Source organism: Scleropages formosus, chromosome 18 (assembly GCF_900964775.1).
Source record: "Scleropages formosus chromosome 18, fSclFor1.1, whole genome shotgun sequence".
Classification (NCBI taxonomy): Eukaryota; Metazoa; Chordata; class Actinopteri; order Osteoglossiformes; family Osteoglossidae; genus Scleropages; species Scleropages formosus.
Window position 1 is genome coordinate 23,836,708 of NC_041823.1, and position 14,311 is coordinate 23,851,018.

The 14,311-nt window shown below is 42.2% G+C and overlaps 1 protein-coding gene across 1 annotated transcript; it reads right to left on the reverse strand.

Moving 5' to 3' along the window:
* Positions 1–310: 310 nt before the first annotated feature.
* LOC108919123 (sialic acid-binding Ig-like lectin 10) lies at positions 311–8,827 on the reverse strand. The gene is made up of 9 exons (XM_029246029.1): positions 8,778–8,827; positions 7,352–7,441; positions 6,026–6,385; positions 4,085–4,402; positions 3,408–3,671; positions 3,010–3,306; positions 2,728–2,821; positions 2,042–2,117; positions 311–1,136 (listed from the first exon to the last, which is right to left on the reverse strand). Exons 2-9 carry the CDS (start codon positions 7,395–7,397, stop codon positions 618–620), a joined length of 1,974 nt encoding a protein of 657 aa, XP_029101862.1. The 5' UTR covers positions 7,398–7,441; positions 8,778–8,827; the 3' UTR covers positions 311–617.
* Positions 8,828–14,311: the final 5,484 nt, after the last annotated feature.

Sequence of the window (14,311 nt, forward strand, 5' to 3'; positions counted from 1 at the left end):
AGAACACTGGAGTGCTCTGGAAAAGAAAAATAAATACATTTGCATGCAAATGCAACACGTACACACATTATTTTATATTACTGTAAAATGCAAAGACATGCAAGAATATAATCACTTCCTAGGAAGAAAATCACGTTTCAGCAAAATCAGAAGAAAGGTTTCTAAAATAAAAATTTAAAGGAGAGTTTATTTCCAAAACATATGGAAATGTATAATTATTACACTGCAATTATATATACTATCATACTTAACACTGACAAATCTTTACCACTATGCAACCAAAATATAAATAAATATTAAAGGACTGAATAACAGATAAATTAGAAGGTTTGGAAGTGACTTTTTTCTTTCAAAATTATGTTTCCAGCTTTATATGAAGTAATACGTACAGTGAGCTCCACTGAAGGTCCAGCGGTTATAGCTGTGCTCTCAGTGTCTCACCACTGCTCGAGGAAGACTAATGGCTTTTCTGCTGAATGTTATTCTTCCTTCTGACTGCAGCTTACTCATTGTCACTGGGACCCTTTTCTGCACCGCCTTTGCTTCAACTGTTAATGTGATGATAAAAGTTGACCCATCAGCTGTGTCCCTCTCGTCTATATCAAAAGCTGCCATCCTTAAAGCAGATCTCTTGTTTCTTTCTCTGTAGCTGGAAGCTGTTTGCAGATGTTCCCATATGTTGCCTCCTGTATGGATTCAGGTGGATCATGAGACAATCCCCACTCCTCCATCTCCTCTTCTTCCTCTAGCTCAGTTTGTTCCTCTTGGTCCTGTGTAGAACTTGGATATTGGAGCTCACCCTCAGATGATTCTCCACTTTCAGACAGTGGTTCTCCTTTCTTCTCCTCTCCCTCGGCCCCAGGCCTAGTCCCCAGGATTTCAGCATACTCTCCCTCCTCATCCTGCAGCTCAGCTTTACACTCCCTGACCTCAATGTCATTTTGGGGTTTGCGGCGGATCTCAGCGTAGTCGGTTGTTTTTTGAGAACCTCCCCGAATGACTCCCTGTTCCTTCCCATTGCTCTGGACACTGGAGAAGTCAATGTTGGCATAGTGGAGAGTGGTGGCCCTGTCTTCGTCCTCCTCATCGGCAGCACCTGTGATTCCCATGTCTCCCGACAACATGGCTTTAGGAGTCTAGGAAAAACACAAAGCGTCTTTCATTGTGAAATGTTTAAATGCAACTTCATTAAAAAACACATCGTATTTGCACATTTAGAAATCTTTTATTGTTATTTTTCACTTATGAATATACACACACACACATTTTCAGAACCGCTTGTCCCATACGAGGTCGCGGGGAACCGGAGCTTACCCGGTAACACAGGGCATAAGGCCGGAGGACACACCCAGGACGGGACGCCAGTCTGTCGCAACGCACCCCAAGCAGGACTCGAACCCCAGACCCACCAGAAAGCAGGACTGTGGTCCAACCCACTGCGCCACTGCACCCCCACTTATGAATATAATCTCTGCAAAATCAAACAGTATCATTTCAGGAAGCTATGTGTCACCTGAAACCATGTATTTAGTCAAGTACTGTGTAAAAGTTTTGAAATATTCCTGGATCACTTTCATCACCCTCTCTCTGTCCCTCAGAAGTGCAAAGTCCTTCTCAACAATCAAAAATGTAAATGTAAATGTTGGTGGATTACAAATGATACAATTACATGTTTTTCCAGTTAGTAATTTTAATGCAAAGTCACATCCTCAAAGAGATAATATTCTGAGATAATTAAGAGATAATATTTTAAAGCGAAGGGGGCATGGTGGCACAGTGGTGCAGTGGGTTGGACCAGGTCCTGCTCTCTGGTGGGTCTGGGGTTCGAGTCCTGCTTGGGGTGCCTTGTGACAGACTAGTGTCCCCTATAGCCTTACGCCCTGAGTTGCCAGGTTAGGCTCCAGTTCTCCGTGACCCCTGTATGGGACAAGCGGTTCAGAAAATGTGTATTTTAAGCAGTAATTAGTTCTAATTTTTGTGGAGATTTCACACATCAAAGTGTGTGTTTACTTTAACACAGAAACACATGAGTGAGACTCACCTGATCTGTCAGTATTAACTGTGCAGTGTCCTCCATCCTTGTGCTGTGCTTATGCCTTTTCCTCCTCCTCCTGAAACTGGTTAAATCAGCACAAAAAAACTTTTTTATTAACAGAAAACATGAAACCTGCAGAAAGATTTTTCTTCTAATAATACAACCAGGTGGGGGTGCGGTGGTGCAGTGGGTTGGCCCTTGCCCTGCTCTCCCGTGGGTCGGGGGTTCGAGTCCCGCTTGGTGTGCCTTGTGACAGACTGATGTCCCGTTCTGGGTGTGTCCCCTCCCCCTCCAGCCTTACGCCCTGTGTTGCCGGGTTAGGTTCTGGCTCCCCGTAACCCCGTATGGGACAAGTGGTTCAGATAATGTGTGTTTGTGCAATACAAACAGGACAAATCCCAAGTGTCCATTCTGTTACTATACAGGTGTTCTGTAATGGGTAGGGGATGCGGTGGCGCAGTGGGTTGGACCGCAGTCCTGCTCTTTGGTGGGTCTGGGGTTCGAGTCCCGCTTGGGGTGCCTTGCGACGGACTGGCGTCCCGTCCTGGGTGTGTCCCCTTCCCCCTCCGGCCTTACGCCCTGTGTTGCCGGGTAGGCTCCGGTTTCCCGTGACCCCGTGAGGGACAAGCGGTTCTGAAAATGTGTGTGTGTGTGTGTGTTCTGTAATGAATATGAGCCTTCCAGACACTCACCACAGAAAAAGTTGAAATAAGATGCAAACAAGCATCATCCCAGCAGCCCCTGCAGCAGTTCCAATCATCAGAGAGGGAAGCTTATGAATCAGGCCTATGTAGGGAATAAACAGGCAAAAAAAAATTGATAGAATATTTTTCTTCATTTTATTTTTACCACAGTAAAAGGTTACTGACTGAATAATGAACAATATCACCATAAAAGAATGAAAATAGTTATATTACATAGAATGCTGATTTGGTGTTCTTCATGACAAAATACACAGATGTGTCTTGCTTTACCTGAGTCAGACTCAGAGGGAGGGATGTAAACATGGACACCAAAGGAGCCAAGAGGGTTGCGACTGAGGCAGAAAAGGACGTGTGTGTCTCCCTGTTTCTGGCGCATGGTGATGGAGCTCCTCAGCCCTGTGGTCCCCAGGCGCTCCTCCACAACGACTCTGTCAGTAGAGTTAGCGAGCACCTGGTCAGACAGACGCCACTCTATGGTGGGGGAGGGATTCCCTCGACTCTCACAGCAACAGCTGATCTCTGCTGCGGTCCTGTTGCAGCTCCAGGGAGGAGAGATCCGGGGAGGATCTGAGCAAAAAAAATCATGCTCAGAAACCACAGTGTTCACCATGTTTAAAACTGTGACACACTTCAGGGTAAGAAAACTTCTAAGAACCAATCTGACATACATGTCACATGTAGAACAACCATTGCTGAATTTTCAGTTCCATGTTCATTCTGAGCTCCACAATAGTACTGTCCACCATCTCTAGATACATTAAAGATGAGTTCCTGCCCAGATCCAACTGTTTTATTCCCACTTTCAGTCACTATATACCAGGAGTAATTCTTCACTGCTGGATTGGCTTTGCTGCTGCAGTTGAGAGTCACTGAATGCCCTTCTAACAGTGAACCAGCAGGACTTACTGAGACAAAGGTGTTCTTAGGCGGATCTAGAGGAAGAGAAAAACCAAAACCAATTAGGTGGTATGATATTTCATTGCATGCCTGCAAGCTGGTAGCAATGAATTATGTAGAAGTATGACACCAACGACAGACTTAGAACACTGATACCACATTAACTAAAACACATATTGGAGCTGAAGCATGAGTTATTGAATCACCTTCTAACAGTGAACCAGTAGGACTAATGGAGACAGAGGGGAATCTGGGAATGTTAAAACATTAATTTTCTAAGGATGTGGATTTAGAGAATACTACAAGAATACAATAATTTTATTTCTTCAAACATGGTGCATTTCAAAATACTCATAAGCAACAGCTACTGGAAAACACTGAAATACTTGAACTCTTAATCTTGTTACATTCTTCATAAAAATACAAACAGTGCAGAAATGAACCTTACACTGAACATCAAGAATGAAACTGTTCTGGGATGTTTTCTCACTGCTGTCCACTTGTAGTGAGTAAACTGCAGAGCAGCTCATTTCCTTGTTATGGTGGAGATACGATGCAGTGAAGTTCAACACAGAAGACACATATTTGGTTTTATCCTCCTTCTCCTGCAGTTCAGTAACACTGACACTGTCATTCAGCCTGGGGGTCCATGTCAGAGTTGGGGGAAGTATGGGACAGGGGGCTGGAGCAGAGCAGCTCAAACTCACAGTGTCCCCCTCCTTCACCCTCACTTTCTCTGGAGTGATCTGGGGTTTCGCTGGAGAGTCTAAGTGTAAAATTAGACACATATGACAGTGTTTCATGCATGCACACAAACACTGAGTTTAAACCAAGGGTGTCCAACCTGCAGTCAACCATCTCACATAATGCAGACAGCAACCACATCTATGAATGATTGACACATACAGTTGCATTACAACATTTACCTCAGGCCTTTCTCTAAATCAGCTTACAATGTTAAGGTATTTACAATTACTACCCATTTATAGAACTGGGTAATTTTACTGCAGCTATTTAGGGTAAGCATTTTGTTCCTGTCTACTACAGCCAGCAGTGCAATTTGAACCTGCAACCTTTGCACCCAAAGGCAGCAACTTTAAATTTGAAGCTACCAGCTATACTTTGAACGAAGAAAGTGAAAAAGTTGTTCAACCGCTGTGGGTGCTGACAGGGACTATAAGGGGTGAGTGAGTGTCTGTTGGGGAGTCTGTACGGCTGTATTGAGGTGCAGCTCCTTGAGGAAAAGAGCTGGCGTCAAAAAAATGCGGCGCGGGATGTTTTGTCTCATTACATGGTTTGGTGTGTATTTAAGTGATGTACTTGTAATTTTTATTGTTTTGTTTTTTTGCGGGGGGGAGGGGGGGTGTTTTAATGTTGTGATTAATGGTGAGGAAATCATGGAGTTTTATGTCACAGTTGTTTTATATTATGACACGAACTGGGTAGACAGCAGAGGGAACTGTTCAAGTAAGGGAAACGTGACGTGTGTTGTGACGTCTTATTGATGACGTGTTTCTGCTGATTTGAATAACATTTTTCAATGAAGTTTGATTAGAAATCTCCTCGGACTGAGAGCATTATTTACATTGTTTCGCGCTGTGTGCCGCTGTTCCAATAAATATTTATGATGAACGCTGTCAGTGTATCTTTCTTTGCCACCATTCAAACCCAGAGCCCCGCGTGCTACAATATATACTATAATATATTTATGTACATCACTATGTACCGAGTGAGTGAGAGGACGCTCCTCCTCAGTGTGTATCTATTCGGGGAAGTTTGTGTCTTTTCATTCCATCTGTTTTACACCGAGTTAATATTTGTATTTATTATTGTTTTTGTTAATGTATTATTATTGTATTCAAGTATTGCATTATTATTTTTGTTATTTGCTTTATTTGAGCGCTGAACATAGTTTCCGAGTCGAGATAAACTATATTCATCGGAAATATTTCTATTTCGAGCAAGGAGGAACCTGCTTTTCTTCACACTGGGTGACTCGACTGTCTCACTGAAAATGCCGAAAGCGTAACAAAACAGACCAGTTACCGCTTCAAGCTCAACAGTTAAAAAGTTGTGTCGGGGACTTTTTAAAAATGAAAGCTTTCAATTCTGTTATTGTTCTTGCTGTTGAAAGAAGCTGAGAAACAATATTCTACACTACAGGTAACTGGTGGATATTCAGACGGTAAAACAACTTGTACTTACTTCTTCTTGTCCTGAACTGTGTAACCAGTACATGATTAAACTACACAGAACGAGTAAATCTTTCACCAGAAGCTGCATTTTCAATTTTCACGCTGACTTCTACAGATACTCTTTATCGTGTAACTTGTAAAACTGTAAAACACTGTGAAGTAAAACATGTATTCAATGAAAATGAGTGTTGTACCTTTAACAGTAATATAGACCGGAGGATCAAAACTGTATCTGAGACTGTTTAATCCTTCAACTCTGAAGAACAAGTGGTCAACCCATTCAGGTTTAACGTAGTACAGTACTGTAGTACAGTTCTTCTGAAGCAAATCTCCAGTTATATGTCCCTGAATCTGATTCTCTTGCCCTGAAACACTGGAATCAAACACAGTTTCCCCTCCTTTGAAGCCCCTTTTCCATATTCCTTTTACTGTCTCTTCCAGATATTCGTCCCACTCTGGTGGAATGTGGAAACTGCAGGGAATCAGCACACAGGATCCAGTCAGAGCTTCTATACTCGGAGGCATCCTCACTGACCACTGACTGCACAAAACACCTGTAACACACAACACACCACTGTCACACTTTGCCCATAAGAGACGAGTAATACAGTACATTAAAGATGGGAATATTAGAGAGCCAACCAGGTAATTAGAGTGACTCTTACCCCAGTAGGTTTTTAGTTCCCAGAGTCAGTGCAGTGAACCAGAAGAAAATGAAACACTAGACTGGACAGCACTTCATCACAGAGCACTAACACATACTCACCAGGTCGATTTAGAGTCAGAAATTCACCCAAATGCTATTTTTCAGTAATAGGAACACAAGGAAAAAACCCATATGAACACCGAAACACTGTGGAAACGTTACAAAAGGCAGTTTATATTTGAATCGCAAGTCTAGAGCTGAGATGTACGTCGCTTTGGAGAAAAGCATCTGCTAAATGAACAAATGTAAATGTAGAGCTAAAACGTCACAACACAACCTAATGAAACACAACCGTCCCATATATTGGAAGTGACGATGTGCATGAAAAGTGTATGAGTGACAGAGAGAGTGTGTCACACTGATGTGTGAATGAGTGACCCATTGTAAGTAGTCTATTTAGCAGTGTAAGTCACCTTAGTGAATAAGGTGTGTGGGATGATAACACTATGCAGAGTTCATTGGAAGTCACTTTGGAGGAAAGCATCTGCTAGATAATTAAATTTAAATGTAAGTATAAATGTAAAAGTGATGTTGTTTTCATGTAGAAAACTATGGACTGGTAGGCAGCCCACTGCATGGTTTAACCTGACACACACATTCACTTGTGACACTTCACTAGTTCACGAGGAGGTTCAGTTCAACAGTTAATGTTAATAGCTTGTCTTAGGAATACAGTAAAAACACATGAAGGAGACCGCACTCCGAATACAGGAAGAAGATGATGCCAGATTTGAACCTGCAACCCTGAACCCAGAATCACCCACCGAATCAAAATGTTTTCCGATATGACATGTAAAGGAATTAGTTTCCCCACCTTGCAGCAGGCAGCCAAAGAGGGCGAACCTCTGAGCTCCAGTCATGTTGCTGTGTGTCAGCAAGGATCAGGAGCCCTTAGTGGACCCACCTGGACAGGAGTGTTGGACACTGTGAGGAGAAACACTCTGCACTTCTTGTGTAATCCATTTACACACATGGTATAGGATACATAATGTTTCTGATCAGTTAATGCAACATACTGAAATATTCACTTAACACAGATTTCAATAAATATCAAAATTATAGTGACCCAGTTCAGTTTTTTTACCCAATAGTCAATAAAAGTCATTTGTTGTTTTCCCGAATGTTAAAAATACAGTAATTCCTGGAAAACCAATTAAAGTAAAAAGTATGTAAAAACTGGACTGATTGTAGAGTATAAAATGTAATAATAAACTTACACACCATTATAATAAATGGAACTAGAAATTATAGAGAAAAGGGAAGATCTGAAACATCAAATGTTTTTATGAGCAACGAAAGCCTGTAGGTGCAGATGATGTTTTTACTGCTATATTTATTCATTTAGCTGACACTTCTCTAAAGCGACTGCTTACTATGATTTCCCCATTGATACACCAGGGTAATACTCATTGTATCCATTCAGGGTAAGTACCTCAATCAATGGTACCACCGTAGGAGTGGAGTTAGAACCTGCGACATCCGAGTCCACAGGTGGTCAGTCTTACTACCGGATTTTTTCAGTTATTCTAACAACATTCATAAGATCATATCCAGCTCATTGCACTTATATTTGAAAAGTTTTTCTACACCCGCTTTTGACACAGAAGGAGGAAGTTGGAATTTCCAAGGCAGCCAAGCTACAGGACACAAATAAACATTTAGATTTCCTTTTACATGTATTAATTTAGCAGACAATTTTCTCCAAAGCAACACACACCTCACAGAAAAATACAATTAGTGCGTTACATCAACAGAAGGAGAGACTTAGATGCCGATGCATGATTCTAAAACACAGCTAATTTGTTACATTCCACCATGAGTACATCACGCAACAGCTGCATAAAGGTTTATCCGTTAATCAACAGTTTTACTCAAAAGCTTTTTTATACATATTAAAATTGAAAGTGCATGCAAACAATGAGTAACATCAAAGTAATTGTGAAGTTGTCCTGAAAAGTTCTATATGCTATTTATCTATGTATAGTTTTTCTTGATCTGTCTCTTTTCTCCACTATGGATGTCCATGAACTTCGCTAGAGTTTATTAAGCAGATGAACAGTTCTGTTTGCTACCAAACCTCAAGAATATCAGACCAAAGGACATATCCTCCAGGATAACAATTAACACAAGATAAATCCTACTTGTACTGTCACTTGCTAGGTCTATTTAATGTGAAAATCAGTTTCTCATTTTTTATTTATTTATTCCCAGGTTGTACTGAACCAGCAGGTTATTCTTACCTCAAACTGAGTGAAGTTTGCAGTGGAGCTCCTACAGGACTGAGGAGGAAATGTGACATAAGTGCAGTGTGAAACAACCAAATGACAACATATCCTCCCCCTGTGTCACAGTCATGTTTTTACCACATTTTACTGGCATCTAACAGGATCTGTCACCACTTGAAACTGAGGACCGAAAAAGTATTTTCATAGAGTTCTTTAGAGAACTCGGTGTTCATTTGTCTGGTTTGTGTCCAACAGTCAAAATATTTGCAAATATACGAATAAGAATAATACTAATTTTAAGGTTTTAAATTGACAGCCCAAAAAAGTGGTTGAGTGACCCGCAGTTAGGTATTTTGTTTTCCCACCTTCCACTGTACCCCAGTTAAAGTCACTCTGATTCCCCCAATGACTGCAAGCAATGTTTACAGATTAACTAACAGTTAAAATCAGCATCAACACAAAGAAATAACACAGCTGGCAGGGTAACAATAAGATTCTCTTTGAGCAGGAGAAGGAGAGGACAGTTTGAGCGAAACCCTCGGATAACAAGTCCCACCATAAAGACATTCATGTCTCACTATGCACAGCCAGTCCAGTCCATTATCGGGAGTCTTTCACTCTCTACGGTCAAAGGATAGATAATATGACGGAGAACCATTTTAAATACAAATTTGCCAGTCCTGTGATCTTTTCTGAAAGCTGCATTGGGGAAAAAAAATATTTATGCTTAGACTAATTCCTTTTGAAAGAATGTATCTTTCATATTTCTACTATGTTTCCCATTTAGTGAGAACAACTTCTGAATTTACATTACTTCATTTAGTAGCTGTATCACGCCGATGCCATCGAGCCAAGCGACCGCCCCCTGCTGCAGATCAGACTGGCCAGCTATGAAGTTTGGAAAATGGTTGTTTTGAATTGGGGTGATTGCAAGGTTTGAATATGCTGTGCTTGAATATGTCCTTGAAAATGCTTGATTTTTTTTCAGAATGTCAGATGTAATTACAAATGTAAATAAAACCTCCAGCCTGTCGTTATTTTATTTTGTTTTGTTTAATTTCCTGAGGCAGTGTTCTCTGTTGTGGCGCGCCCTAAAAAAAATAAAAGCGCTCGTCGCTTGTCATTCGATCTATTGGCACTTCTATTCGCCTGGCCCGCATCCATCTCCATGAACATGCCTCACTCTTATTTTAACGATAACTGGCTGGAAAATGATAAATACAAACTGTGGTTGCATCGAGGATATTCCATGAAAATTTCAAATGATTTTTTTTTAAAAGGATCAAATTCTTTCACCCACTCTTCTGATATATTTGATATTAAATTTCAAATATATAAATTTCAGATGTTCAAAATGTAATTCCACTTACCATGGTTGTCTTAACCACCTTTATATAAATGTAGAAGGGGGTGCAGTGGGTTGGACCGGGTCCTGCTCTCCAGTGGGTCTGGGGTTCGAGTCCCGCTTGGGGTGCCTTGCGATGGACTGGTATCCCGTCCTGGGTGTGTCCCCTCCCCCTCCGGCCTTTTGCCCTGTGTTGCCGGGTAGGCTCCGGTTCCCCGCGACCCTGTATGGGACAAACGGTTCAGAAAATGTGTGTGTGTATATAAATGCATATTAAATTGACTTACAGTAAGCTACAAATTACTGACGCTGTTCTTTCTTCTTGATGAGCACTGTCTCGACTTGAGGAGGCCGGCCGGTGGTGACAGACGAATCCCATGCTGACCGAAGATGATGACCAACTGCCATGATGGATGAGACGTTCCATGCTGAGCTGGGGATTCAAGATACTATATATCAATAAATATCATTATTACTTGCTAACTGGCTTAGAATTGTCGCTTAATCTAAAACACCCAGGAGGGGTGGGCAACCACTGGCCCTTGGACCCCTAGAGGTTTTTTTTTCTCCCTCAATTTTCAGTTGGGAGTTTTTGTTGCTTTCTTTTGTGGCCAGTAGGCATACTTATTGTCACGCCCTCCACCTCGGTAATGAGCAACACCTGTGGCTGATCAGGGTCCGGGCACATAAAAGGACAGCCCAGAGTGCAGGAAGATATGGAACCTTATTCAGCCTTACTCTTTGCTTGTGCTCACTGGATTGTCTGCTTACTTCTTCCCTGACGTTCCTGTTTCTTAATCCTCCTTATCCTTTTCGTCTCCCTTGACCCATTGCCTGACATTTGACTCATGGTTTTCGGATTCTCCTTGTAACAATGCCTGCTCCTTGGTGACCTTCGCTTGTTTCCTGACCATGACTCTTGGATCATCCCCTCATCCTGTGTGCCTCTGTGCTGCATTTGGGTCTGATGACCCACTTCCCAGATGGAATCATGACACTTATAGCTTTATAAAAGTACTATATTATGATAGTCATTTGAATTGAATTTGATCTTAGACTATAACAGATCATTTGTTGTGTGGTATATTCTTATTTTCCCGTCCTGGGTGTGTCCCCTCCCCCTCCGGCCTTATGCCCTGTGTTGCTAGGTAGGCTCCGGTTCCCCACGACCCCGTATGGGACAAGCGGTTCTGAAAGTGTGTGTGTGTGTGTGTGTGTTATTTTTTCTCGTTATATTATATTGTGGTGCGCAGCGCTATTGGTTTGGATGGGGTGAAGAAGGATGCAGAGGCAGCGTTCATGTCGAATGTTTTATTAGAACACCAGCACACGGGGAAATAACGCTCTCGGTCCAAGGACCTCCTTTCCTCCAGAACCTGCATCTCCAGCCAGCCTGCTTAGCGCCCCCAGACTCTCTCCTCTTTCTCTCAGCAGACGCAATCACCCCCTTATACTCCCTGCATGTCATCAAATGCCAACCAATCACAACAAACATATTTCCCACTAAAACACAGTAACGTGGGTCATTATATCTTTTTTTTTCAAGGCAAGAAGCATCAAGACCTTTTAAAACATAGGCTTGGTCCTTCCTTGGGGTCTTTTTTCCAGCAGCCATGTAATAAGCCCAGCAGTGAAGCTATGGCCTGATCAACCTCTTCAACTATTTCAGCAACAGCCAGCAGTGGATTGCAAACGACCATGAACACTATAAAAACTTTTATTAGAACAAACCTAGCACTGATGGTAGAGATTTGTTGAACTACAAAAATGATCACAAGCCATTATTTGTACAAGTCATGTGTTAACATTGGAGCTGTTTTCAAAACCATGTTTCCTGACAGTGACATTGCATCATTGATGAAGAAAGGAGCCAAGAAAGAATCTGCATATGTGCTTTTGTCTGATGAGAACTTAAACCATGAAATGAAGAAAAACCAGTTTGATGTTCATGTGGGATTTTGGCAGGATAGCAACATAACAATAAGGTATTTAACTTCTTTTTTTCATGGGCCATCACACTGCAGACCAGGTGTATGCGGACATTGAAAATGTGTGTTCAGAAATTGGTTTCCATAACCTCATGCAGCTCTCAATGGATGGCCCTAATGTAAACTGGAAACTTCAATCACTTCTGCAAAAAAAAAACATCCAACATCAAACAGGTAAGAAAATGGTGGATGTTGGAAGTTGTGGTTTACACATCCTGCACAACTCCTTCAGAGTTGGTTGTGCAGCTACAGACTGGGAGCTTGGAAATGCCTTGTTAAGCCTCAAATGGTTATTTGAGGCTGTGACAGCATGCAGGGAAGACTACACAACAGTAACTGGGTCCTCATGTTTCCCTCTTAATTTCTGCAGTCATTGATGGCTTGAAAATGTGAAGGTGGCAGAGCATGCAATACAGGTCTTGCCCTTCCTAAAGACCTACATAAATGCTACAAAACAAGGAAAAGTAGCAAAGCCAACAAGAAAGTCTTTCAGGACCGTTTAGAAGATTTTTGGAGATGACCTCTTCCCAGCTAAACTATACATTTTTCTTTATGTGGTGAGGGAAATGGCTTCTTTCCTGGGAAATGACCAAACTGATAAATCCATGCTCCCATTTGTGAATGGGGACCTTGTCAGTCTGTTGAGGGTGCTTTTAGAGAATTTTGTAAAGCCAGCTGTCATGGAGAATGCCACCACCACATTGAGGCTGCTACAGGTGCAATATGATGATGCTGAGAACCATGTTGATGTCACAAAAATAAAAGTTGGATTCATAACAGAGAGAGTCCTGGATGACCACAGAATCACCAAAATGGTCAGAATCTGAGGTTGGAGTTTAGACAAGTTCTGAAGGAGTTTAGTCAGTTCTATGACCACAGTCTGGAGTCTGATTCTTTTAGGTCCTTCAAATCAGAGAGCTACAGGCTGGATGAATTCTACGATGAGCAGTTATCCTCCAAAGCAGAGTGGTGCCATCTATGGGAAATAGTGAAAGAGCTCCTGATCCTCTCACATGGTAAAGCCTCTGTAGAAAGAGATTTTTCAGTCAACAAAGAAGTGATGGTGGAGAACCTGCAGGAGCACTCAGTGGTGGCACAGCATGTCATCCTTGACCATTTAAAAATGTTGGAGGAATGCTGAACATCGCCTACACCAAAGAGCTTCTACTGTCAGCAGCTTCAGTAAGGCAGTAGTATAACTTCTATCTCAAAGAACAGAAAATGAGACAGAAGGTTGAGAAAAGATTTGAAAAAAAGAACATGACTGACGGTGGAGAGAGTAGAACTAAAAGCATAGAAAAAGAGGATGTAACACGCTGAGGCGGCCGGGGAAGCGGGCGGAGATGGGGATAAGGCAGCCACAGCTGGGGCTAATTACTTTCGCTATTTCTTCCCCCGGACCCGATAGCGAGTGAGCGATCCACCCCATCCCGAAACCTTTGTTTGATCTGCCTGGAGGCTTGTCTAGTCCATTAAAGAAAGGAAAAAGAAATGTTCGTATGACTAATTGCTTTGTTGAGCCGAACCTTTGTTTTGATGCCTAAGGCGCGATTGCGGAACCTCTTTATACTGTGGCGCGCAGCGCCGTGGGTTTGGATAGAGCGAGGAAGGACACGGAAGCAGCGTTCATAACGAGCGGTTTATTCGAACATCAGCACAAGGGAAACAATACTCTCGGTCCGAGGACCCCTTTTCCTCCAGGACCTGTGCTTACAGCCAGCTAGCCTGCCTTAGCACCCCTAAGCTCTCTTCATACAGTGCCAGACACAGTCAACCCACCATTTCCCCCCGAAGTGGCCCCAGCGGTTACAGACATTATTTACAGATTTCCCACAATGCAACTATTTACATTAAATCAGTAACGCGGGTCGTTACAATATGTTGATGCGCGATTGTTTTACGTGTGGTAATTCCATGATGCACTAGTGACTAGGTCGAAGCGTTTGAGTTCTGTGTGTTTTCCACGCCCGGCATGGAAGCAATAACTTTAAGTTGTGAAGTCCTTTCAGACATTGGTTAAGATGTGTACTTGCTTTAAATTTAATCTCTGTATTTATTTATTCAGCCGTAACTCCACTGTTTTTGTGAAACGCGTGTGTGAGTTTACGCTGCGTCATGCTAAGCTAAATGTGCTCTCTGAGAATGAGTAACTGTTACTGGTGTTACAGGGGGGCGCAGCAGCGCAGTGGGTTGGACCAATACGGGGTTGCGGGGAG

What these genes read in the sequence shown, in the direction of transcription:
- LOC108919123 (XM_029246029.1), bottom strand. Translation starts at nt 7,397, where the DNA reads ATGACTGGAGCTCAGAGGTTCGCCCTCTTTGGCTGCCTGCTGCAAG. An exon ending in GGTCTATATTACTGTTAAAG is followed by an intron (nt 4,403 to 6,025) that starts GTACAACACTCA and finishes TTTTACACTTAG; the next exon opens with ACTCTCCAGCGAAACCCCAG. An exon ending in TTTCATTCTTGATGTTCAGT is followed by an intron (nt 3,672 to 4,084) that starts GTAAGGTTCATT and finishes CTCTTCCTCTAG; the next exon opens with ATCCGCCTAAGAACACCTTT.